Source organism: Podarcis tiliguerta (genome assembly GCF_965153285.1).
Source record: "Podarcis tiliguerta genome assembly, chromosome: 6".
NCBI classification, from domain to species: domain Eukaryota; kingdom Metazoa; phylum Chordata; class Lepidosauria; order Squamata; family Lacertidae; genus Podarcis; species Podarcis tiliguerta.
The window spans coordinates 21,151,659-21,178,433 of record NC_139539.1 but is presented as its reverse complement, the minus strand read 5'-3'; the positions used below and the strand labels follow the sequence as shown (position 1 = coordinate 21,178,433).

General features: G+C 41.2%; 2 protein-coding genes across 11 annotated transcripts in view; one reads left to right on the top strand and one right to left on the bottom strand.

The window, feature by feature from the left end:
• The window catches only part of ZMYND8 (zinc finger MYND-type containing 8), an 86,009-nt gene extending 79,332 nt beyond the window's left edge, over positions 1-6,677 (bottom strand). For 4 of the 8 annotated variants that reach the window (XR_014512713.1, XR_014512714.1, XM_083446773.1 and 1 more), the window contains exons 1-2: positions 6,574-6,677; positions 5,259-5,302 (exon numbers count right to left, since the gene is read on the bottom strand). Coding sequence is in view for 6 of the 8 variants with exons in the window: in XM_083446773.1 (XP_083302899.1) it covers positions 5,259-5,266 (8 nt within the window). In the remaining 2 variants the exon portion in view is untranslated. The remainder of the gene's footprint in view (positions 1-5,258; positions 5,303-6,573) is intronic. The other 4 variants (XM_083446767.1, XM_083446760.1, XM_083446770.1 and 1 more) reach the window with 3 other exon arrangements.
• A 152-nt stretch (positions 6,678-6,829) lies between these two features.
• LOC310680377 (translocating chain-associated membrane protein 1-like 1) lies at positions 6,830-25,715 on the top strand. 3 transcript variants are annotated; one of them, XM_083447052.1, is made up of 12 exons: positions 6,836-6,968; positions 7,088-7,236; positions 11,988-12,048; positions 13,233-13,351; positions 14,129-14,245; positions 14,343-14,401; positions 16,490-16,574; positions 16,933-17,003; positions 18,065-18,169; positions 19,489-19,632; positions 20,568-20,725; positions 22,390-25,715. In XM_083447052.1, the coding sequence occupies exons 2-12, from the start codon at positions 7,117-7,119 to the stop codon at positions 22,461-22,463; spliced, it is 1,113 nt and encodes a 370-aa protein (XP_083303178.1). In that variant the 5' UTR covers positions 6,836-6,968; positions 7,088-7,116; the 3' UTR covers positions 22,464-25,715. The 3 variants fall into 3 exon arrangements, with proteins under 3 accessions (XP_083303177.1, XP_083303178.1, XP_083303179.1); XM_083447053.1 differs by having other exon boundaries at positions 6,899-6,968; positions 7,097-7,236; XM_083447051.1 differs by having other exon boundaries at positions 6,830-7,236.
• The last annotated feature ends 1,060 nt before the right edge of the window (positions 25,716-26,775 follow it).

The window sequence follows — 26,775 nt, the reverse complement described above, 5'->3', positions numbered from 1 at the left end:
GTAAAGATACTTAAATGTGTACAGTTAAACAAATAAGTCATTGGCAATGCATGCATGCATGCACATGCACAAACACACACACACACACACACACAGGTCCTCCTGCAATTGCTAAGAAGATTCCCATGGTGGAGAGTGAATCAAGGAAATACCATATTACAAGGTGAATGGGAAAAATGAAATTATTTTAGACCTTGTTCAAGTAACCAGCTCAATGAATGCACCTACTGCAATTCAGCCTTTGTGTGACACTCCTCCAAGTTTCAATTCAGTTAAGATTATGTACCCATCCACATGTAATGGTCTGGTCATGGCTTGGCCCCTGAGCCAAAAAAGCCCAGGGATGTTACATTCCCGGGACAAGGCCTGGCCAAACTCTGGAGGTCCAAGGTAGCAGCTGGGTAACAAGGCAATTCAAATACACAAGGTCTTAAGAATGAGTCAAGGTTGAGCAGTCCACAGTGAGGTAGCCCAAAAGTGGACATGGTCCAATAGCAGAATCATGAAACAAAGCCAAGGTCAAACACAGCAGAGTACTGTAGTCCAAGAGCAAGGTATTAGTAGGTGACAGCCAGGGAAGCAACCAGAAACTGGGTTGCACACAGCTGAGAATCAATATTGTTCCACAACTAACAGTCTTCAAATGGAGCATGATGTACCGTATTTTTCGCTCTATAGGAAGCACTTTTCCCCCTCCAAAAATGAAGGGGAAATGTGTGTGCGTCCTATGGAGCAAATGCAGAGGGGAGGTAGGCAGGAAAAGCCCCCCAAAGCTGCACACAAGCTCCGTGCTGCTCTTGCGGGCTTTTCCTCAGGAGGGAGAAGGGAATGACGCGGCCAGTCACTTTAGCCGCACGCCACCTCTCCAGCCGGGAGAGGGTGCACAAGGCTAAGGAAGCCATAGCCCCAGGCTTCCCCGGCAGCCTCAAGAAGCTCGCAGAGCAGCGGGAAGGCTTTGCGCCTTTCCGCTGCTCCACGACCTGCTCTTTGGGGCTGGCGGTGGGAGAAAGCAGCAGAACCTGAAGCCTGGAGAGCGAGAGGGGTCAGTGCGCACCGACCCCTCTCGCTCTCCAGGCTTCCAAGGTAGCTGCCTGAAGGTGACTGAACGCACCTTGAACGGCACCTTATTTTAGAGGGGGAGAACGGGGGGGGGGGAAATCTCCCCCTTTCTGCGCAGTGCCTCCTGCCGCTTTGCTGAAGGGGCGCTGGGAAGAGAGGGGGAGAATTTTTTTTCTTGTTCTCCCGCTCTAAAACAAGGTGCGTCCTATGGTCCGGTGCGTCCTATAGCGCGAAAAATACGGTAGTTTATAGTCATCCAGACCTAGCTTCAACTTGTTAGCCCAACTTTCAAGGTTCCTTGCTTCTGAGAGCAAAGTTCCTTATTCTCAAGGAACCTGGTTCTTCTAGGCCTTGAGGCACACACTCTTATTATCAATACCCATTAGTATTAATAATAATAATAATAATAATAATTTATATCCCGCCCTCCCCAGCCTAAGCCGGGCTCAGGGCGGCTAACAACACTAAAATAGTACAACATTCTAAAAACATTATAAAAATTAATTAAAATCAAAACTGATGGCAACCATAAACTAAAGTTCTGTAAAGATTGCCAAAGGAGGGAGTCAGGCTGCGCCCTGACCAAAGGCCTGGTGGAACAGCTCTGTCTTGCAGGCCCTGAGGAAAGATGTCAAGTCCTGCAGGGCCCTTGTCTCTTGTGACAGAGCGTTCCACCAGGTTGGAGCCACAGCCAAAAAAGCCCTGGCTCTAGTTGAGGCCAGCCTAACCTCTCTGTGGCCTGGGACCTTCAAGGTGTTTTTATTTACATTCTTGAGCACGTGAATGCAACTATATAAAATAACTATTACAGACAAACAGAGTGCTTTGGTTTTGTAAGCCTTATAGTTCATTTAAATAAAGAGCTCAACTGAATAGGATTTAGAATATTTAGAAAATGAAATGGAAGCAGTGAACCTGTATTCAATTACAAGAGATCAAAAACATCTAAGAGGTGCCTTCTTTAGCAATTGATGCTTTTTGGTGATGTGAGGTGCACTGATAATCTTACCAAGATGGCCTGCAGTACGGAGAGGCCAGAATAACCTCATGGAAAATCTGTCCCATTTCCATCGCATGTTACAAAAAAAAAAAGGCGGGGGGCTAGTATTCCAGAATTCTAATATTGTGGAAATACAGGAGATTAAAAGAGGAACTACGTGTCTAGCTGAACAATGACAAACCTGGTTATTGTGATGAAATATTGTTCACAGCCAATAACTGCTGCCAGGGACAGGAGCCCCCCCCCCCCCCACGCAGGGGTTACGTTCTGGGCCCCAGCACACATAAATGAAATCATATGAAGGGGGAACACCCTCTAGAAAGCCTCTGAACACCCATTTTTTCCTGTTCTCCAGCTCTCTCTCCCCCTCGCTTTCCACACAACTCTCTCTTCAAAAAGAGCTGAAGTCCTGGGGCAAGCTGGAGGCTGTGTGGCAAAGCAGCTGCTGCTGCACTATTTTGCATGTCAGCTGCCAGGGAGACTGAGCAGCCAAAACAAATCTCTGCTCTGCTCCAGGTGTTTTTGGGGCTGCTTCTTCCCTCACTGACGCCCTCTTTGGGCTCCAGGAAGGGTCTCCTCAGGAATCACAATGACTCTCTAGCTCTCTCCCGCCATTTCCTGGTATGGTTCTATTTATTTATTTCCCAGTGTCACACATATATGGGGTAGCATGTGAATAGAACATGTGTAAAGGGTGGGTATGCCTGTACTTTGACTCAGTATCATCATCTCTACCTGTCATATCTTTCTCATACTGGTCAGAGAAAGTGGCATAAAACAGATGTCTCCCAAATCACGCTCAATAGCCACCTCCCCTTCCACACAGAAACATGGATGACGTTTGTACACATGCCACACAAATGAAAATATTAAGAATCCATTCCAGATCTTTCAAAGAAAAAACATTGTATTAGCACAGTGGAATACTAGCTGAATAAAGACAATATAATGTGACAGTATAGCAAAAAAAATCTAACCCCCCCCCCCCATAAATTATACCTCTATCAATGGTGAATGTGGAAAGGCCCTTAATTAGTTTCCTAAGGAAGAGTCTTTTCCCCTGGGTTCAGACCATATTTATCTCTGAAATGTCTGTAACAGATTAACACATTTGTGTGAAATTTCTGTCATTGATTAGCTAGTATGAAAAGTGTTAATTTAAGTACCCATCAGAGGGAAAGTTTATCAAGCGCTAAACATATTATTTAGTAACTGACACTCTGACAGATCACATTCACTGTTCCCTACAGGAAAAACAAGTTCCTACTATACTGCTCTGCAGAAAATGTCATTCACTTCTGAATACCACTTTTTTTTAAACCCACTAAGTAAATGACTATCAGTAGCACAGAAATCTTGGCAGCAGGAATAGTAACTGCAGCTTAATGAGAAATAGCCTAAAATATTACACTGGACTCTTGGTACCACTCACTTTGGAATATAGATATAATGGAGAAAATCATCCATAATTTGAGATTTCAGCAAGGACTAGAACCTCCAGACAATTTTTATGTGATTTGTGATTCCTTTATGACATATACAGTGGAACTACCATTTTCAAGACAAACTTCGTCACAAGCCTGACAAATCTGGAAATATACCAGTACTTCATGATCTGCTAAAGTTGGTAGTTTTTACTTGGACGTTGTTATTTTAACTCATATGTAACTGCACATTCTACATGTATGTTTTATAGTTTTGTTTTTCATCTTTTGATTTTCATCTGTTATAATTGTTTTATCTGTTTTATATACATTATAAAAAGGAATAAAAAGCTTTACAAACAAAACAAAACAAAACAAAACAAACTCAATTCAGAAACATCAACAAAACAATTTTCAGGAGCAGCTATTGCAACCTTTAAGGTAGTGATGGCCAAACTTGGCCCTCCAGTGTTTTGGGACTCCAACTTCCATCATCCCTAACTAACAGGACCAGTGATCAGGGATGATGGGAATTGTAGTCCCAAAACAGCTGGAGGGCCAGGTTACCATAAGGTATGCCAATAGGATGACTGAAATCAGGCACCACATGGCAGGTACACATGCTCCCTCCAGCAAAGATTCCAGATTGTTTTAATATGCAAAGCTCTTTTAATATTATCTATCAAACCTTTTACTACATTGGTTATATCTGACCTTCTGCCAACAAGAGGACAAAATAACTAGTTTGTTCAGATCACACAGAGGCTCTAGTCACTCACTGTTCAAAGTATATAAAAATTATCAACACATGGAGGGACATTGGAATCATATCCACACACTTCCTTCCTGTCTCCACTTCACATGTCAGCATAACATATGCAGTTCAATATGCGCCTACCAGAAATGCACAAACTTTAAAGCTCAATACAGGAGAGACTTGCTAAAAATGCACATAAATAGGACATGTACATAGGGACAAATACATGTATATAACTTTTAGACTGTACCTATCCCAAGGGAGGATGCAGAGGTGTGATTCTGCTTTCCTACTGCATGTTGACTTTATGTACACTGCTGAATATATGATCAGAACAAGTACTGAATATTGGGAGATACATGTTTAATCAATACATTTTTTAAAAATCAAGTGCTAAAGCTTACATTGACCTATGCCCATGCAAACATAATTACACTACTACAGGTTTCCTAGGCCTGGCAAGTTTTTTCTTAAGTTATGCAAATTCCTAATGGCGTATTCTGGTCCATGGGGTCATGAAGAGTTGGACACAACTAAACAATGGTATTATTGAACCTGATTCATTTCAATAAATTATTTGGTAAAACGCTTTAGGGATTTTTGGCTTGCCAGACTTCTGCCTGGCCTGTCATGAGCTTTTTAACAGCAGTGTGATCTGCAAACACTGGCTACATTCTTATCTGTATGGAGTGCCAGCCCACCATGCATGACACAAGCTAGGTAACTGCCTTAGGAGGAGGCAGGATCCACAGATGCAGCAGATCCTGATGTAGATCTTTATTCCCCGCCCCCTTGTTCCTAATGTATATCGACCCCTCTTCCCTCACTGGGAGGGGAGCACCATTTTGTGGTTCACCTCAGGCACCAAAATGTACTAGGCTGGCCCTGTCACCATGCTTAGAAAAGCTTCACCTTCCAGTCTCTGTCCTAAAACAGTTGGCAGCCCTTCAGTTTGGCTGCCAGACCTTGTTAATCTTCCATGTATTAGACTTGGCCATTTGAGGTTGACTACACTTACCCCATCATGACAACCAAGTTCTTGTGTGGCTTTCTTTTACAACTCTGAAAAACAAACCAGATGAATTTGATTTTAGATTTAAGATGCAGGAGAAAACAAATCAGCATTACTTTTCCCCCTATGTTTGGTTTATGATAAAAGTCTTACACACCAATATTCAATTAAACTAAGCTACTGGTAGAGAAACACAAAATACTGTCATCTGCAAAACAGAAGACAACCACAGCATTTGTTCCTATATTCTTTTTTTGGTTTTGGTTCTTCGTTAATTTCATCCTTTCTTATATGGAGCTAATAAGGTCTTAAGAGTCTGGTAGGCATTTTTTCTTTTACCCAGAACTTTAAGTTTATTAAACAATGAAATGTCATACAGAAAATTTCTGACGTATCTTTACTGCTTACCCTCCAGTACACCTGAAGATAGCAAAAGTTCAATTGAGGGAAACACAACAAATTGTGGCACACATAGCTCTGATCTCCAACAGAATGGAATGGCCAGGTGGCTCAGGAGGATCTGCAGAAGCAGGGGAGGGGGGCTACCACTGTTTCCCCACCTCCCAGCTTCTTTTGCCTCACTCAGCCTAATGATGGGGCTGGCTATCAATCTGAAGAGAGTGCTTCACACTGCAACATTTTGTTGCAGGCCCCATTTAGAAGTCAACAAAATCTTAAGTGGAAATCCTCATTAACTGAAGCCTTTCTTGCCTGCACTATTTGTATGAGTTTTATCATTCTGTGAGCTGCTGCGGAAATCCAGATTTGAAAGCAAGACTAGAAAGGCTTTGGAAAGAAGCAAACACAACAAACCAGGCCACACACAGATAAGATGCGTGAACGAAGGAAAGCAGCCTCCTCATAGCAGCCCCACTGCTCCACGCTGAGCAATGTGGCGGTGTATTTCTCCGACCCTCCAGGGGGGTTTGGGGGCCAAGATCTACCATGACCCATTCCCCGTCCGTCCGTCGGTCCCGCCCCCCAACCCTCCTCATGTTTCTGAGGGAGATGCCTGGGAAGAAACCTGGGAACTTTCCCAAGGGAAACACGTGCTCTGCTACTCCTCCAGCTGCGGGGCCCTGCCTTGGGAGCCGGATTCAGGCCGACGTAAAGCCCACTAAGTTCAACAGGGCTAAGTTTCTGAGGAAAGAAAGGAACCCCAAAAAACTTCCTCTCAGGATTGGGGTCTGCACGTCCTTTTTATTTTCAGAAACTGGCTCGCTTCGGGGTTTTTTGTGTGATAAAGCCCAGGACCCATATTTTGAGAATTTTTACCACATAAGGGAAACAACAAGCCCGCCCCGCCACCCACAACCGGTACCTGGCGCTCTTTCTTCTCACTTAAAAACTCCTCGCAGGATGTTCCCTCCGCTCCCGAAAGCTCAGAGCAAGTGATACAGGTGGCTGGACCCGGCGCAGGCTCCACCTCCGGGGCCCAACGACTGGCCGCACTCAGGTGTCACTCACGCGAACCCCGCCTCCCTCCTCAAACAGCCGTTTCGAGCGTCGGGCAGCCTCACTCAACCGCCCCTCTCCCTCCTTCCCTCCCCGATTCCCGAGTCCCCGCCCCCTGGCAAGCTGCAGCCGAGGCAAGCGATTAGCCGCCGAAGCCGACAGTCACGTTCACCCTGCGCGGCGATTGGACGACCCCCGGAGGGAGGAGGCGGGCCAGAGTTGTGGAAGGGGTGAAAGTCGTTGGTGTTTACTAGGCGTGAGGTGAGGGGGGGGGATTGTTGAGGAGTTGTTTTTTTTATTTATTTTAAAGGACTGCCGGGTGTTCTTCATCCTTCATCTCTCTTTCTTTCTCTCTTTCCCCTCCACTTTGGGGCCTGGAGCTTCCCCAGCCTCACAAGCCTCCTCAGCAATGGGGCTGCGGAAGAAGAATAAGAGCCCGCCAGTCCTGAGCCATGAGTTCGTTATCCAGAACCACGCGGACGCCGTGTCCTGCCTGGCCATGGGCCTCCTCTTGGGGCTTATGTTCGAGGTATCAGCGCTGTCTAGGGCCTGGGGGCGAGAGAGGGCGGGGGGCGGGTAGGGTGGTCAGCGTAGTAGCGGAGCGCGGGCTTCTCGGCTGAGGCACACCCCTTTCCTCCCCCCTCCTCCGCGCGCGGCCCCGCCCTTTTCCGAAATCTCGGCTCGGGCACTTCCTTTTCCTTGGCGATTCTCACCAGCCCCCTCTACGTGTGTCCGTTCACGTTCTTCCTCTGTGCAAGAGAGGCGACGTTATCCCTGTCGGGGCCGGCTTTGCCTACCGCTCCTCCCTCCCTTCCCCCGCACGGAGTCTTTTGCTCAGATAACTCGTGAAAGCAAGCCAAGCCACATGTTAGAGACCCTCTGTCGGGAGAGGGAGGGGTGGGGTGAGGTGGGATATAAATTCTCGGTGGTCGAACTGATAAGAAGAAGAACAACACCCCACAACTAAATGATTTCTCGGCATAGCAGAGATAGATGCCTTTGGGTTAATGTAGCGCTAGATGAGGCAAAGTGGGAGGCAAAGTACTCCCCCCCCCCCACGCCCCTTCTCTGAAAGTTTTGTCCTGCCTCTACTATTACAGTGGTACCTTGGTTTAAGAACAGCTTAGTTTATGAACAACTTGAATTAAGAACCCTGCAAACCCGGAAGTAGGTTAAGTTTTTTTGCCTTGGAATGAGAACATGTGTCATTTCCTGTTGAGTGTGTTCCATTTGTAAATTGAGTCCCCTGCTGCTATGGGAAAGCATGCTTTGGTTTAAGAACGGACTTCCAGAACGGATTAAGTTTGTAAACCAAGGTACAGTGGTACCTCGGGTTAAGAACTTAATTCGCTCTGGAGGTCTGTTCTTAACCTGAAACTGTTCTTAACCTGAGGTATCACTTTAGCTAGTGGGCCTCCTGCTGCTGCCGCCACGTAATTTCTGTTCTCATCCTGAAGCAAAGTTCTTAACCCGAGGTACTATTTCTGGGTTAGCGGAGTCTGTAACCCGAGATACCACCCTCCATTTTCAAGGCCCGAGAGAGTGTGTGAGTGTATAATCTGCTTGGCTGCTCTCTGGAGCTGGTCACACAGTGTTGCAAGCCCAGCCTTGGCATCTATTTTCAGCACTGAAGCTTAGTTCTACGGTGTACGATAAGAACAGACCTCAGTCACTATAAGGAATCTCAAGTTTCATTGGTTACTAAACTTTAATGAGAAGCTAGATTTGACGGTTAGTATTTCTAGACTAGCCTTTTCCAATCTGGTTGTCTCTCTTCCAATCAGCCAGTGCTGATGGGAGTTGTAGTACAAAACATCTGGAGGGGCACCAGTTTGAGGAGGACCAGAACTCAGTACAGTATCTCATTTTCTGTGTTAAGCATTGTTTGTATGTGTACATTTTGAGGGACTGTCATATGTTTGTATGAGTTGGCAATCGTGTGGTATGTGAAATGCAGCTATTAGGTGTATATTTGGCATGGTACATATTGTAGCATTGATTATAACATATACTTATTGATACCTCTGCTACATTAGAAAGGGTGTATGGAGTGTTAGGGGAACCGTAGTACCTTTGGTAGGGGACATATGCTCCTTCTGTGATAGTTTGTCCGCAATGGGCTCAGCTGCCACCTGTGGCTCCTAGAAGCTGTCAGCATGTAACTACACCCCAGAAATGGCTTCAGCTGGCCAGCTAAACCAGGTGTGGGTATCCGATTGGTCTCAACCCTCAGTAAGTTAGTCTCCAGCACATAGAGCAGATAAGACCAATAGTGGGTTCAACAGTCAAGAAGGTGTTTTCTGCATGTGCTGTAGAGGGAAGTGAGGGGCACATAAGGCTTATCAACCTGGGAAGGTAGGCCATCTAGAAGAAGGAAAACTCTGGTCCTAAAGCTCCATTTGCCTTGTGGGATTTTGCTGGGAGAACTCCTGCAGAGTTTGGTGCACTCCATTGTCTCTCAAAACAGATGGATGCCAACCAACATTAGAAAGCTAATAGGGTGCACGCTATTCAGAAGGAATGAAGTGTGTAAAAGTTATGGAAAGCTGTGTTAATGTGGTTGGTTGATTGCTTAAAGAATGCATTTTGCCCCATTTGGTTCAAGCAGCAGGTAAACGAATTGTGACAAAAAGGTGTAAGATGTGTATGTTTGTTCTTTCCACATGGGATACTGTTAATATAAACAACTTAACATGCCTTTTAAGCAGAAGTCTCAAGTGTGGCCAAATTTACATAATCATGTTCATCATAAACCTGCAAAATGGAATTTGGAAAAAGACTCAGAATTACTTTTGCACACCTTAGATTTGATATAAAATGACTGTGTCACAGTTGTGCCCTGTTTTCAAAAAATGCCATCAAACATGATGTTACGTAGAGGTGGGCAGGCAAATCAATGAACAGTAAAGAGAGGGATATGTAGGGTTGAAAAGCCTCTCATGTGCTTTTCAAGAATCCCAGCTCAGTCTGAGGCAGTCTTAACAGCAAAGGAATTAGAAAACAGATCGGGGGAGTAAATAGGGAGAAAGGGGCAATGCTATGATCCTGGAACAACATACAAATATGAATGTTGAAGGATACAGAGGAAGTTCACAGGGGGGAGCAGGTGAAGGTCAACCAATTGGAGGTTAGGGAAGAGTTGATCAGATCCAGCAATTTCCTCTCCACTACAGTTTTTACCCTAGTCATAAAGACATGTGGATCTAGACATTACTTTAGCCCAGGGATAGGGAACTCTGGTTCTCCACATGGATGTTGAAGACCCAGTAACATTTGGAGGGTTTACCCTCACTGCTCTGTTTGCATGTAATCTGGATATTGCACAGCACTGTTATATGACAAAAGAATTGCAATGGCTAAGGTGATGGTCTGAAAATGAAGTGGTGCTTTTTTTTAATCTAAGGCCATTGTAAAAATGGGAAAGTTACAATAGGGAAATTAGTTTCTACCTTCACTCAGCAAGGTGTTTGAATTGGTCTTAGAGTAAAATACAACCAGAAGATTTGGCATAATTATGCTCCTCAATACAACTCAATGTAGTGCTAGTATGAGGAGACTTGTAGCAGATTGTTAACGTAATCAGGCTGCAAACTGCAGTTGTACTCTTCGATCTGCAATACATTAAGTATAAGTGTATAATAGACTGATGTTTAAGACTGGAATTTCAGTTTTTAGAGTTGTGAATATCTTCCAGATGGAACTTGCTGTTGGATTTACAGTAGCAATATAAGCATTCTAATTCAGTTTACAGTGGTACCTCGGGTTAAGTACTTAATTCGTTCCGGAGGTCCGTTCTTAACCTGAAACTGTTCTTAACCTGAAGCACCACTTTAGCTAATGGGGTCTCCCGCTGCTGCCGTGCCGCCAGAGCACGATTTCTGTTCTGATCCTGAAGCAAAGTTCTTAACCTGAAGCACTATTTCTGGGTTAGCGGAGTCTGTAACCTGAAGCGTATGTAACCTGAGGTACCACTGTATATACTTTTCTTTATTTCTGCTAATGGTGAAGGTGCAAAGATCCTCAGTGACTTTCTGGCTGCAGATATTGCCTTATATTATACATCCATATACTTGTTCTTTTAACACGTCTGATGCCTTGAAATGCATTTCCTTATGGAGTGTATGGTTTCCTCAAACAACCAAGTGCTACATAGTAATAAAATGATTTGTTTGCTTAAAAACTAGCAGAGAGTTAGGGAGGTTTTGACATAATTGGGTAGCACTTAATTCCTTGGTGGACTGTGACCATAAGATGATACTCATTCCTGTAGGTAGAGAGTAGGAGTTGTTTTTTTGAATGTGGAATTGTGTTCTGCCTTCAGAGAAAAGCATTTTGTCTTTGTAGTGTCCCTATTTATTTGAGTGGAATGAATATGGCTTTCAAAACACTAAGAAAAATCCTACCATTGTCATTGGCTGTAAATCATCGCATGTGTCCTGGCCTGTGTTGGTTAGCTGCCTGTTGCTGAAGGTGGACCAGGAAAGGATACTTACCTTTGCTTCCATGCTGTTTTGGTCCCTTGTGAGGAAATAATTTTCATCCCTGTTTCTTGAACTATCCTCTGAACAACTGTGCCTGCATCATAAAGGAGATTTGGGCCTGAATGTAATGTGCATGCTTCTGTGTATCAAAAATAAAATGGCAAGCATATAAACAATGTATTAATGTGTATTTTGGGGATCCTTTGCCAATTTAACACTTTTCGTCCCTTAACAATGGTTCTGCGGTTGGACTCTCATGTTTCCTAACATTTTAGGCCCTGGTTTTTCCTATGGTTAGTCATTATTATTATTATTATTATTATTATTATTGATGCCTGCACATGTTAAGCATGGCTAATGCTAAGCTGGCTTTGCTCATAACAAGAACTTAGGAGCCAACATCAAAACTTAGCTTTGGGTCCTCCTCATGATCAAACCCAGCTTAGTGTGTTAACCACGTTTTACATCAGTTGTAGACATAATGACTAACTGTGAGTAAAACTCACGGGAGTGAGGATTTGCACATCAGAGAGCACAATCTTGTGACTCTGATCTCTTAAGGGACTGTCAGTGTTACATCGGTGTCAGCCCTTGGTATGGCCCAATTTTAAACTTGGTGATACAATCCTAGACCAGTGAATGTTTACCATCCCTGATGCATATAAATATATTAAGACTGAAAGCCAGAAAGTTGTGTGTTAAAACAAAGGATAAAAACTTTACAGTGGTAGCTTTTAGGAAACATGTACCGGTAAGTGATGTAAGCGCTTGCTAATTTGCCTTCTGTTTTAAATTTTAGGTTACAGCCAAATATGCCATTATGTTTATTACTGTTCAGTACAATGTTACATACACCACAGGTAAGAGTAAAACAAAATCATCTGCATGGCTGGCCATTGATTTAAACAATAAAACACTGATAAGTCTCATGCCAATTATTTACTGTGCAATTCTGTGCATGCTTACTCAGAAGTAAGTTCTGCTGAGTTCAGTAGGTCTTACTCCTTAGTTTGTATAGGATTGCAGCCTTCATTTATAATCTTTTTGAGTCTGCAGAACAGCCTGATCCCTGCATGTATATGTCTTTGGGACTGTAAAACATTAACAAGTTCACTGACTTAAAAATGCAAGAGAGAAGACTTTCTTTTAAATTCCGTTAATCCTAGATAGCACATACTCCTAAGTCTTGAATTGTTACCCAGTTATTTCTTGAAGAATTCATCATAGAAATCTAAGACGTTCAAAATTAGCCAGACACCAGGCACGTTTTGCAACTGGTGCGGGTCCAATTGTGACCACATGGAGATCTCTGGATGCCAGGTTAGCAACTGACATCTCCATCTGGCTGGCCCCTCCAGCTTTCTTAACAAGTAAGCAGAGGAGCTTATTTATTGCATTTATATCCCACCTTTTTCTCCAAGGAGTACATGGTTAATTCACCCCCCTCCTCAATTAATCCCTGCAATGACCCTTTTAGGTAGGTTAAGAGACTGTGACTGGCCCAAGGTCACCTAGTGAGCTTCCTGATTAAGTGGCGATTTGAACCCTAATCTCCCAGGTCCTAGTCCAACACTAACCACTATACCATACTGACTTCCTAGAGTACTTCTGCTAAGGGGAAGCTATATAAATTACGTCCGGAAATAAAAAGGAGGAAAGTAAAATGTCACTTACAGAAGGATCTGAAATACTTTCCTTGAAGCTTGAATTTGTTTTATTCTGGATTGCTTGATGTTTTAATGTGTTGTAAATCAATTTGAGATTTTTTCTTTAATATATAAAGCGGTATTGAACTGAAAATAATAATAAAATGAAGGATAAACAACAAACACAACTGAGAGAAACAGTGCCTAGATATTGTTGTGGTGACCACAACCTAGGCTAAAAGTGCCATTTGGAGATTGGCTTATGAGTTTCTAAAACTGATCTAAGATAAGCAACATTGATGAAAACCATTTTTGTTTTCTTTTATTGCCTAATGGTTTTCCAAGTGCACTCTATACAGCAGGATTCTGTTGTAATAATAAGATGTTATGCATTTCAGATGAGAGGCCTGAGCTGGTACATTTCTATGAGTATGGTCCAAAAGACGTGGCCACCATCTTTTTCTACATGCTTATAGCCATTATTCTTCATGCAGTGATTCAGGAATACATACTAGATGTAAGTTGACCATTATTAGATGGGTGTACATATTTTGGGTTTGATAAGTTCTTAGCTCTTAAGATGGCTTTCTAAATAATACATCTAGTACTTGTCATGAAGTACTTGATATTCGGTGCCAGAAATCAACAAACTGTTCATTCAGTGAGTCACTGCAAGGCTTGCTAGAGCAGGGGTTGGGGATCTGTGGCTCGTCAGAATCTGACTCCTATAAGGCCTCGCCAGCATGGCCAAGGATGAGGGGAGTTGGAGTCCATCAACACCTGGAAGCCCACAGCTTCCCTGTCTCTGTGTAAGAGACTTCTCTTACTGTCCTCTCATTGCTGAGCCAGAAAATTGATTCTTTGTCAGTCAAGAAGAGATACTAGTACCAGTAACCATATTGTATGCATGCTTGCCCACCATTCCAGTGGAACTTGCCTATTACCCTTTTTAGCTATACAGTATGTCATAAGCTGTACATATTGGGCTCTGCACTGTGTGAGGTTCAGTAGCCAGTATGGGGCACAGCATGTTACATTTTTACAAACACTTGAGTATTAGGGCTACTCTGATAGGGTAGAATTGCTGTGGATGATAGTCATATTGCTGACCTGGCTAATAAGGCTAAAAGTCCAATTTATAGCCTTATTGCATTGGAATACAAATAGAGAAGATAAGATAAGCACTGACGTTGTGCTGATATTAGATTATCCAGATAGCGTAATCAGTACAGAAAAATACCCACTTCCTAACTCATGTAAACTCTTGCTCATGTTTTTGTTTTTTAATTTCTAGAAAATTAATAGACGTCTCCACTTGTCAAAAACAAAGCATAGCAAATTCAACGAATCAGGGCAACTAGCAGTTTTCTACTTGTTTTCATTTGTCTGGGGAGCCAGTATTTTGTCTGCAGTAAGTAAGTCAAGTTATCTTTCTAGAATTTCTTCGACATACATGTTAGCACAAAATATATGATCACTTCTTTTACCTGTATATTTCTCCCCATTAGGAAGAATTCACTACCAATCCAACTTTATTGTGGAAAGATTACCCTCATTCTCAAATGTTGTAAGTGTTGTTCTTGTGTTCCTTCATCTGATTTTAGTGGCTATTGCTTTATTTGTTCAATTAACTTTCTGATGTTCTTCAGGTTGAATACATCTCTGCAGTGTCTAATCTCCAACCATAGTTTTATACATTTGTGTTGTCACGTTCCCCTCAGTTGCGTTTCTCTCTCTCCAGAAGCTAATATATATGAAAAAAAATTAACCTTCCTTTTTTAATAAATTGTAACAGTTGCTGGTCTACTTTAGTTGCATCTCTTGTGACTCTGTTATGTTCTCTTGAATTGGGGGACAGGGGATAAGACTAACCCTCTTCAACCATTCATTTTGAATGAGTGAAGAGGGCAGCAGGTATACAAGTCCCATCTGCAATGTCCCCTTCCCTATAATACACTTAAAATTTCCCCCTACACAATCTGTGTCATGCATTCTTTTGAATATCTGAATATTCATCCTAGATTTATATAATAGTTTACAATATTTGCTGATATATTTACCAGTATTTGAAATTATGTTTGACTTTGCAAATAGAATCCATTTGCAGTCAACCAGGATATTTCCTAATGCAAGCAGTTTAGACTCCATTATGTATGTAGGATTGTACATTAGTTTTCATTTAGGCTGAATTTAGTCTGCTGTTCCATTGTCCAGTCAACTGTGAAGCTCTTCAGAGGGGCTTGGGATTTTACTGCCCTTCCTATTTCATTGTCTGTTTCACACCCATATCTTGATAGTTTATTAAAAAAAAAACCCAGTACAAATGTAGATCCAAGTGGGATCTACTGCCAGTGTAGTGACAGCTATTTTTGGTTGCCAACACCCTGTCCCCAATTCCTTGTCCATAAGAGGAGGGATCTTCTTATCCAATGCTTGCTATGCTTTTTCAGGAACATTTGAAAGACTATGCCAATTAAGTGCTGTCTGCATATTGAGATTGCATTTGTCAGGCTACAGTATGTGGTAGAGTGCCCTTGCTATCTTTCACTTGTATACATAATATTTAAACATTCATTAAAATAAAATATTAGGGAGTTTTTCTATGAATGTTGAGTGTTGCAGATTAATTTAATCAAGAAAGTCAAATTGTATGAGCAAAGTCTACATTCTTGACTGACTTTGCTAACAAAGCCAAAAAATACACTTGCAAAATTTCTCTCCTGCCTTGGGGGAAAGTGCCTTTCCCCTACAGCAAAGGAGCATTCTAGCTTCAGCTGATGCTTGGTTATAGGAATTAAAATCCATTTGCTCAGCAATAGCTGAAGAAGCTTCCCTCCCCCCACATATTTCTCTTTTGGAGAGTATATCAACTTCAGCTGATACTGGGTGGTGGCAGGCAAAAAACTCCCATGGAACTTTATTTGCCCTGGAGCCTGGTAAGGGTGATGTCATGGACTGGCTGGATGGATGCAGAGGAATGGTGGGAAGAACCATTGGTGGGATGATGAGCAGCCAGAGGGAGAATGCTAGGAAGAGAAGCTGTTGGAAGCTGAAGAGGTAACATGCCTTAGTGAGCTAGGAGAGTCTGTGGTAGAGGGAAGTCCAGAAGAGGCAGAAGCTGAAGCAGGGGAGGAGGGAGGGAGGCAGAGATGAGCCAGGCTGGTGAAGAGTCACAGGTGTCTCCCTCTCTTGCTGTGACACGCTCTGTTCCCCTCTGGTCTCCCAGAACCAGATGAAGCATGAAAGGGGCCAAGGGAGGCTGAGACCTTGAGTCTCAGCAACTGATCCATGGGGCAAGATTTACCGGGGATGAGCTGCTGTACTCATTAGGCCTGACACTTTGCCAAGTCTGTACAGATTGTGTTATTGCTAATAAAGAGTTAATTCCAACTTGCATGGTGTGCTTTACTGCCAGCTCGCTCATGCCACGTTGTCCCAGGCAATTGCTGCCCTGCCTTCCTCCCAGCATGAGAACTGGAAGGTTACTGAAACTGTTTGGATTATCCCCCATCCCTCCCCCCATAACATGAAAGTTAGGAAGAAGGCACATTGTTCACTAGATAACAGAGTCAAAATTGGCCTGGTGAGTGTAATGGTTGAATGAGTTAGGTTAACACTGTTTTTGAATTTTTAATTATTTTGTGTGTGTGTTTAGTTTTCAGGTTAAATTCTTCTATATCTGCCAAATTGCCTATTGGCTTCATTCACTGCCAGAACTGTACTTCCAAAAGATTCGAAAGGTATGAGTTGCAATTTCACCATATTTTTATTGTTAATATTCTACCATATAAAAACTTTAGGCCAAAAAACAGCAAACTAGATCTTGGGTACAAAGAGAATGGTGGGTGTTCCAAATAAGGAGAAGTTTGAATGAAATGGGGAAAACTTAACGTTGCTGCCCTCCCTTTCCAGAACCCAAGAAAATAGCACTGGAAGACATTGTGAAGACAAAATGACTCAGTTAATGCCTGCAACTCAATCTGCATTTCTTAATTTAAGTATGAAGAACAATGAAAGATCACACAGCTTGCGCAGAGTTGTTTCTTTTGTCTTTTTAAAGTGTAACATGTCTCCTTTTCCTCTTTCATATAATTCTAGGAAGATATTCCTAGACAGTTGTACTACATCTGTCTTTATATTGTTCACATATCCGGTGCCTACATTTTGAAGTAAGTACAGGCGTCCCCCCACTTACGCGGGGGTTACGTTCCGGGGCCCCGCATGCATAATTGAAATTGGGTAAAGTGGGGAGCACCCCACTTTAATGGAAAGGGAGGGACAGAGAGAGAGTGGGTGAAGTGACTCTAGAGTAAGGAGGCTTGGAAGTTGGCAATCTCCCCCATGGAGAGGCAGTAGTGAGGTGGACTGGGTGAGCATCAGGGGAACAAGGCTGGGCTAGGCAAGTTGGCTTCCTCCCCTCCTCCCGCTGTCCAATCCGAAATGCAAGCAAGGTCTGGAAGAGGGAAAAAAGGCACATCCCCCAGTAGGGGGCTAGGGCACTCAGTATGTGCAGGCTCCATCCCAAGACTGCCGAGCCATCCCAGCTGTGGCATCTGGCTGCAAACCAGGCAAAGGGGTGAGAAGGGCAGCTGAGAGCAACTGCCACTGGGCATGTTGTCTTCCCACCACCTGTGCTGCCTCCATGTTCCAGTGCTGCTGTGCTGCAGCCCAGACAGGGAGGCAGGTGGACAGTCCCAGGAGGCTGAGTGTTTGTGTTGGCCCAGCCAAAAGGCAGGCAGGCAAGCAGTCAGGTGAGCAAACAAGCAGGCGATCAGCTCCCTGCACGCTGAGAGGACTCTATGCAGTCTGCTCCCCTTCAGCTGCTTCAAGGGTTCAAATTTGCTGTGGCCTTTCCCTTGTTCGGGTAGTAGCCCCGAGCAAGGGAAAGCCCACTTTATTTAGCAGTGACCCATGTAAAAACAGTTGTGCTTGAGTGGGGTGCGCTTAAGTGGGGGGTGCCTGTATCTATAAACTTTGTATTTTATAGCATGCAAAGTAAATGTTCAGTAAATGTGTCTAAACCCTACTACCTATATGTTGTGTAAGGATAATGACACAATTGGGAAACAATGGTTAGATAATTTGATCTTAACTGAGCTGGGATTTGAAAACAGATTTTTCTGTAGCAAAACAAACCGTGCTGTAACTAGACCATGCATTGGCCTAATAGTTACTGATATCTTGAACTGTGTTAATATATTGAGGAAGATATTTATTTTTAATATTTCAGTCTGCATCGCTTGGGCTTAATTTTGCTGGTACCGCATTACCTTGTGGAACTTATTTTTCATGCCTCACGCCTTTTCTACTTCAGCGATGAGAATAAGCAAAAAGGGTAATTTCTATTTATTATTACTGTTACTATTATGAAATTAACTTTTAATTTTCTCCCTCTATCCCTTTCTTTTACCCCTCACCTCTTTTGTTACCAGCATAATAGCATTTGGTTTGGGACCAGGTTATTTCACTAGTTGTGTGCATCTATTTGGGCTTCCTGGGTCTTAAGAGCAGCCTTGGAGCAGTTCTCTAGTTTGCCACTGGGAAAGAGCAGGTTGGTAGTTACTAGGTGAAGGCCTTTTTCAGTGGTAGTCCCGTATCTATAGAATTTCTTCCTCCAAGATTCAAAGGAATCTCAGGACTTCTATGTTCCTCTTCTTCCTGTCTTATACAATGAGCTGTCTTTTGCAGCCTTAAAATATTGCATGTGTACAGCAGGGTTGCCCTGTGCCACATGATGCAAGTTTTTGAAACTTTTATTGCAGAAGTAATATGATGTGGAAAGCGCCACTGAGTGGAAAACACTGCTATTCCTTGAGAATAATTCAATGTCATGCTGTATTGATTGTTCAATCAGCTCAAGTTTTTCAGCTTGCCAGATGGAACAATCCCCCTCTTCCATCCCCCTTGTGCTGTTCTAGGTTTCTCTAATCTTACCCCTAGATTCAATTTGCTGGAGTGCATGGAGGATGGAGGAAAGCCCCATTGCACAAGTGGAAGTCCTTGCGGGGGCTTCCGATGATGGGATCTGTTAGATGCCCTTTCTAAGCAGCTATTTAGGATAATTATCAGTACAGTATTCAGGAAACTTAAAATCTGGTAATTTGGATTTGAGACCTGTCAGGAGTAAGCATGGGCCAATGGTATCAAATAGTATGGGAAACAGCCTTATTAGAAAAAACTATTCACTAGTTGTATTTCTTTGGTGGTGAAAGTGGTTGGGATGGCTTAGGGTGTGGTTGGTTGTCTTTGGTTGGCTGTAGTGAGAATTTGGGGCAGGGGGGTTGAGTGTGTATTTTTGAATCAGGTTAGCCAGATTGATTTGTATGCTGTCGGCGGATTCTTGTCATTGTTTTGTTGTGCTGTGTATGTGATAAAGGGGAACCATAGCATGGTGAATGCATCTTCTATAAACCAATTCATGAACCAAGAACTTGTACATTGACCACTAATAATGAAACACATGTTTTAAATATTTTACCACGTTTAATATGCTATTTTTGTGATATACAAATGATGTGAGAAAACTTTGTATTCTTGTTTGTATAACATTATTCTTGTTTATAAGACCCAGTTTTTTTTAAAAAATATGGTAATTTAAGGCGTTCATGAAGCAACTGATTTGGGGGGAAATACTTACTGTGAATTTCTTTTCAGATTTACCCTCTGGGCTCTACTGTTCATATTGGCTCGCCTTCTGACTCTAACTTTGTCAGTTCTCACATTTGGATTTGGTCTAGCAAGAGCAGAAAATCCTGGCTTTTCCATAGCAGAAGGAAACTTCAACATACTAACTCTTAGGTACAGTGAATTTAACAAATGGCAAAGAACTAGCTATTCTTGCAGGAAAATGTACTGTCGGTTTTTTATTATTGCTCCTTTAAATATTACATTAAGTTGATAGGTAATTTGTGTGAGATATCTGAAATCTATCTTAATTGATCAAGGGACCTTGCACGAAAATGTTGCAATCTTGAGTTCTTCTGTTCAGGTTTTCATCCACTCCATTCTTTTTCTGTTCTTTCCCTCCCCAGTAGATAGCCAGCATTCAATGCCCACTAAGTGTACTCAAACACCCCCCTTTATCTTTGGTCCCTCCTGGGTTCAGGGTGGGAAGGAGAAACACCACAGTACTCAATGCCAGCTATGGTAAATTATGGAATATGCCCTTTGATTTATAGGCAGCTGTTGCTTCTGTCCCAGAACATTGGGAATATTCTCTTTATTTGGAGTTTGCTGGTAGCTGCTTCTTGTGCAAGCGCAGAAAGATATAAATCAGAAGTACATGGAATAGTGTTAGATAGCTCAAATAGCAAAACTATATATGAATTTCTGTTTTGAAATAAGTAAGTTCCAGCCATTTCAGCATTCTGTCTCCAGCAGTGACCAGCCTGGGGTCTCTGACAAGTTCATCCTCTGCTTGAACTTGTATTTGGAAACAGGAGGGATATTGCTCCATATTTGTTAGGTCTATTAATAGTTATTAGCCATATCACTCAGAAACATCAGGTTGCTTCTAAAAGCACAGGAAAGTGACATCCCTCTTAGCAAAGGTGCGGTTGCATGTCTTGAGTATTTTTTTTTCCTTCAGTACTCCATAAATGTAGATAATTTCAAACATGCTTGCCTCCAACATAACTTGAGCCAATTTAATGCATTATTTCTAAACTTTTCATATTTATTGTTCAGTGCTTGTAGTTGTATTAATTTCCATATAACATTTTTCAACTTACTAGAATTAGCTGTCTGGCTGCAATCTGTTTGACCCAAGCTTGGATGATGTGGAAATTCATTAATTTCCAATTAAAGAAATGGAGGGAGCATATTCAGAATCAAATTCCTAAGAAAACAACAAACATAAAGGTTAAACCAACAAGGAAAGAATCATCCAAAGGTAGGTATATTCCTCATACTGATATACTGCTATCAGTCACAAAATATAACTGCCACATTGGCATGTTGTTCTAAACCATGGTTTACTGTGATAAACATGAGCTGGAGTGAGTGTCTGGCTCATGGGCTTCCCCTCACCCTTTCCTGGTAGAACATTTGACTTCATTTACTTTTCCAGTTTGGCAGTGTTTTACATCATATCCCTTAATCTCAATTTGTTGTGGGAAAGTCCACTATCTAGGTTTAACTCAAGTATGCTTGGTTTAGACAAGCTTCATAACTCTTGGTTCAAAGATGGCTTGTTTTGAAATTAAGGTGGGAGGAGAGCTTGGGCTCATTCAGCTCATGCACATTGCAGTAAATATATGATCCAATTATTAAATTTATATCCCACCCTGCCTCCTGAAGGAGTGATCTCTTCCCAAATTCTGCGGCTTATTTTACTTCTGAAAAGTGCACAGTGCCACTGTTCAAAGTTATGGGAGAGGCTCGGGAAACAGGAGTGTTCCTCCTCTCTTATAGCTCCTAACAAAGACACTGTACCAGAGGAAGAAGTGGGACTTTTCAGAAGTAAGATCTTTGAAACTCCTTCATTTCCCCCATCTTTTTGCCCCAGTGCTTTAATGGAGTGAAATCTCCTTCTCTCCTCTGCTGAGTGCCTGTGTGATTATCTGGTGAACATAAGTGTGCTACCTGTATGGTCTGTTAAGTGTCTCTTTGCCATGCCCACTACTGACATGAAGGCTTCAATCCTCATTGAAGCCCTCAGGCTGAAAAAGGTTGGCCACACCTGCACTAAACCATTGCTTAACAGCTAAAGTTTTGCATGATTTGTATATGTAGCAATTGATGGCTGAATGTGCAATATTATAGTGGCAGCTTCCAGTGAAAAGCATGTTACTTGCTTGGTTTCTTAGCACTGGAGTTGGTGTTGTGTTATAGAATGCAATTTGCTCAGTCCATTCATCTTGCTGTAGAGACAGAGGATACCTTGTTGGTTAAGTCTAAAGCAAACTTCATCTAGGGCTGCAGCGTGGTGTATGCTTAACATGTTAAGTGGACTGAATGAAGCTTATTTCTGAGTATACTGATTTGTATTGGATTGCACTATTAGTTGTTTTTAAATCCCTGATTTAACTCGGGTTGTGTACCTTTGATGATGAAAGTATCTGATCCAGTGGAGTCCTCTTGTGAGCAGAAAAGGGATTCACACGCTCTTTGGCGATTCTCATCCTCCCTCCTGCAGCCCCGGGTGCTGCCTCCCAACTATCAGAATGCTTCGGAGCAAATATTGGGGGAACAGGGAAACTGTATGGGGAAATAGGAATATCCACCTACCTTTCTTCCAGATTTATCCTTGAGTTGGAGATGGGGAGTCTATCAGTTTGGTAAGGTGAAGCTTGGGATATTTGCTGGAAAAATGGTTCTTCAAAGGACTATGCCAAGACATGTTCAGAGGGGAGAATTTTCAATAAGTTGCAGAGGTGGGTAGCAGAAGGAAGTGACAAAGGAACTGAGATTATTTATGACATATGTAATAGAAGGTACCCAGTATAAAACTTGGATGTTTAAGTAATAATACAAGTCTAATTGTGACAATTTAGGAGATTACAATTTTGTGTTTATACAAATTGGTGTTACATTAATCTTCTCTTTTTATTGCAGCTAACTTTGTCAATGGAGCAGTAAAATTTGAAGAGGGTACATCACCTAGAAAAAGAAAATCAAAAATGTTATGAGGAGCATAGAACCAGAAAGCAACCTTTTAATTGAAGACTTTGGTGATTAATGAAAATGTTCCATTACCAGAGTTGTGTTCACTAAAGGACTCTGGTTGAAATAATATATTTTAAAAATTCATCAAAACAAAGTTATGGTGAGAACACTGTACTTCAACGTGAGTTTTAGCTTATTTAACCTATATGCTCAATCTCCACTATTAATTTCAGTCTTTGAAAAATCATTTGTCTTACTCTTGAATGTAAGTACAAATCCTTCAATGCTATGGAAGGCTTATAAATCAGACATTGCTTTTATTTGAAGCTTTAAAATATAATTAATATTTCATTTAAGTATAAAGCTTTTAGAAACTTTAATTTCTGGACTTGGGCTGGAAGTTGCGTTAGGGGTTTTTCATTTTGTTTTTTAAGAAAATGTTTTGCACACTATTCTCAAACTGTCTGAAATGTCTATTCAGAAGTAATTCCAGATGGTTTTCCTATTTTAAAAGTTCATAATTTGGATAACTATGGTTAAACACAGTGTTTAAGGAAAGAGAATAAAATCAATGAATATCTTCATCTTGGAAAACTGCTAGTTCATTTGAGGCCACACTGTGTATTTGAAAATGACTGTGAAGGCAGTCTATTAAGGCAGATTTTGCTGAATTGGTCTCCTGAATTACCTAATACGAAACCCCACATAGCTGGCTTTATTTATATATAATTACACATGGCTTCTTGAAGTCCTGAAAAGTAAGTTTCAAAACTAAATCTTCTTCACATGGTGCTTAAGTTTGATTTATGCTGGTTTAGATACAATTAACTGTTTCATGAATCTAAAAATGAATGCTTAACGAGCAGAGCCGCATATCATTTCAGATTTAAGTCACATTTCTTGTATTATGTACTATAACAAACAACCAATATTTTTTTCTTATTTCAAAACAAGCTGAACCTGGCTCTTCAATGTCATAAACAGACACTTCATCAGTGGTTAGTATAACAGATGTGCATAATCACTAAATAGCACAGCTGTGTGATAAAATATCCAATTATAATTAAGGTTTAGAAAAATGGTTAACCTTTCAAGAGAAGCATTGTAAAACCCAAAGAGCTTACTAGACTCTTGCAGCTGGCTTCCAGAAGTCCAGTGTTATTTCTTTTACTTTGACCAAGCTGAATTTTATGCCATCATGCAGGTTTTTAAACTCCTTACTGATTGAAGTATGTTTGTCATGCTGCATGGAGGGCAGTTGCAGCTTGAGTAAAAATAATTTTGAAGCCCCACTGGGTTCATTGAACTGCTTTCAGGGCACTGTTTTCAGGCTTCCATTTAGAAACTTCTTCCCCTACTGCTTTCCCAGACTATCTTCTAGAGAAGAAGGAAGTGAAATATTTTCTGTAAATGAGACAAATGGAAACATAGACTGCAATCCTGAAAGCACATTCTAAGCTCCGTACTTTAGAGTGAGCAAGTAAGCAGTAAGAGCCTCTGCCCTTTATATGTGCTGTTGGTTGTGCTATATAGGAATTTTGTGAAATCTATATAATTATATTCATATTTAATTGTGGTTTTTCCTACTATTCATTTGGATTCTGTAAAAGCATTAACACAATTTGCTTAAATGGTCCAAGCTGATTAAAGTCTGTAAGACACTATAAAAATTTGATCCATATACTATTGAAAGTTTTGCTGGTTACAAACATAGTTTGTATCTAGTGGCCCCATACCAACCACCAGACATTGCCATAAGCACAAATTTTTTCCTACTTGGTTCATTCCCAGAGTGCATGGAGTTATCTTAACACTGCACTCAGCTGGGAAGCTATCACATGCACAAAAGCTCTGTACTTATTTAAAGCAACTACACTTAAAGCCTTTGATGGGGAAAAATGCTTAAAACAGATGCCTCAAGTACCTTCATTAGAAACACAATGGGGGGGTCATCAGATAGCAGGGATGTCCCTGTTTCATACACAAACTGTATGCTAAATTAAATCACAAGTTAGCTATTACAGCTTACTGAGTTGTTTTTAATGTTCACACAAACACATATTTAATAAGCAAGGTTTGCTACCATGTGCTATATATCAGGAGAACCATCTACTGTGACATTGGCAAACCATTTTCTTAGGATTGGTTCAGAAATCAGTCTGCATCAGTCCTGTGATGAAATCAAACCTCACTTCTGACCACGCTTCTGTGACAAACAAGTGACAAATCATTCTTTATTTCTCATTAACAGTCAATTAAACGATTGTCACATGATATTTGATGTTGCTACATAGATAAAATCATTCAATAGGAGATTTTTTGGTATGTTATATAAACATAGTCATCATCTGTATGCAGATGCTATTCAGGATTTGAGCCCATTTTTCTTGTTTCCCAACTTGTTTCTGTGTGCAGATTATAGGAATTTGTCTGACTTCTCACAATCCTGTATATTTCTACTGAAGATGTTTACCATTGAACTAGAATATATTTTTTTATGATTTTAATAAAACTTGTTTGTATAATGATGAATGCCTCATTTGATAAAAGTAACTTCTAAGCAGTTTTGATGAAAATATTGTTTCCTGATTTTAGTGTTCAGTGCTGCTTGCAATACTATGTTTTTTTGAACAACTTGCTTATAGTTCTGGACTATTATGTAACAGAGGAGGCCTAAGGCCAGTTACACTATTACATCCTAAGGATGATAGCTGTGGACACTGTGGGTTTACAGGTTGAAGTCTGTACTGTCTAAAATGTTTTATGTTAGCTAATTTCAAACAGTTTTCTTAAATGGCAAACCTAGAACTTTAACACAATATGTATGTACTGTATCAATAATGGAAAAGGTAGTGGTTATGGCATTTGAATTTGTGGAGTCTATCCACTGTTCCATATTGGGAACTATGTTTCATGTTCGTGAAAAAATATGGTTCAATAACTGCATAGTGGCCAGAAATAAATTGCAAACATGCACCTATAAATCTTCTAAGCCGCTACACTGACAGATTTCTTTGTCTCATTCTCCCCCCCCCCCCCCAGAAAGCCAAACATTTTGGTTATACAGTTTTAACTGAATGTTACCTTAAATGTGTGTGGATAGTTGTGTGCGTGTACACCTGATATCTGTATAATGGAAAGAAAATGTCATTCTGTTGCAGCATGAAAGGAATTGAAAATTGAGTATCATACTGCCCTGTGTCATTGCACCACACTGATCGATGTTTTATGTACTATCAGATGCATTAAATAAAAAGTGTGCCTTTGCCTTAGGATACTTTTGTTGAGTTTTGAAACTTAGTCTGTTGAAGTATTGCTGTGGGAGAACTTGATGCACAGGTGACTTGGCACTGATTTACTGCCAGTTGAGAGAAGATGGAGAAATTTGTGTTTGAGAAATCTGTGTCTGGTGTATATGTAGGCTTTTGTTTTTTAAAACATTGTTTGAGCATTCCAACTTGTATATCTGAATTAGTGCAGTCTGCAAACAGCTGCATTGCTTCAAAGTGGTAAGTTGTGTTACATGAGCACACAACCCAACACTTGTGTAATGCCTATTCAGTCCTGTATGATGCACATGAATGTTATTCATTTGTGTGTGCACAAGAGCTGAATGTTTTTAAGATTGGAAAGGAGGCTTGAGCAAAATTGGAAATTGGCTGCGTATCTAGCAACCTGTGCTGCTGTTTCTGTATACTTCCGAACAAATGTTTGTGGCAGGATATAAATGAACTAAAAATACATAACTGCAGTTTACAAGGGAGCAAGAAACCAGTCTATAACATGATTACTTCTCATACTCTATGCAAGACTGGTACAGGAAAATGTTTCTTACCCACCAGTCAGGTACCACCTTGTTCTTGGTGCAAATACAGAATAAAGGCCTAAAAGTGATGGTAGTTACAGACACCTGCAAGTGAGTGAGAACAGAAAATTAGTCTTTCCATTTTGGAAAACCACACTGTATGCTGACTGTTATTTATTTATTTCATAAATTTTATACACCACTTGATTGTTTAAAATAAACTCAAAGTATAAAACAACAAATTTATCAATAAAAATACCATTAAAATTCTGTAAATCATTCAAAACAAAACAATAAACTAAGAACTAACACATTAATAAACTTACTCTTCAATTGAAACAAAATGTTCAAAGTGGAACAAATGTGCAAAAATTATTTACAGCTGGCAGATGCGTTACCTATTGTTAACCATAATAACCAGTTTTGGTTTTCTCTGTGCTCAGACATAGTTAACATTTGGAAGGATGATACTGTGCTTCAGTAATGAGAAATTAGCCACAATGAGTTCAAGGGGCATTATTTCCAATTAG

Bases quoted from the DNA above. Each gene is read 5' to 3' on its own strand.
- LOC310680377 (XM_083447051.1), top strand. From the start codon at position 7,117: ATGGGGCTGCGGAAGAAGAATAAGAGCCCGCCAGTCCTGAGCCATGAG. The intron at 14,402-16,489 runs GTAAGTGTTGTT...GTGTGTGTTTAG, and splicing joins TACCCTCATTCTCAAATGTT to TTTTCAGGTTAAATTCTTCT. The intron at 18,170-19,488 runs GTAATTTCTATT...ATTTCTTTTCAG, and splicing joins GATGAGAATAAGCAAAAAGG to ATTTACCCTCTGGGCTCTAC.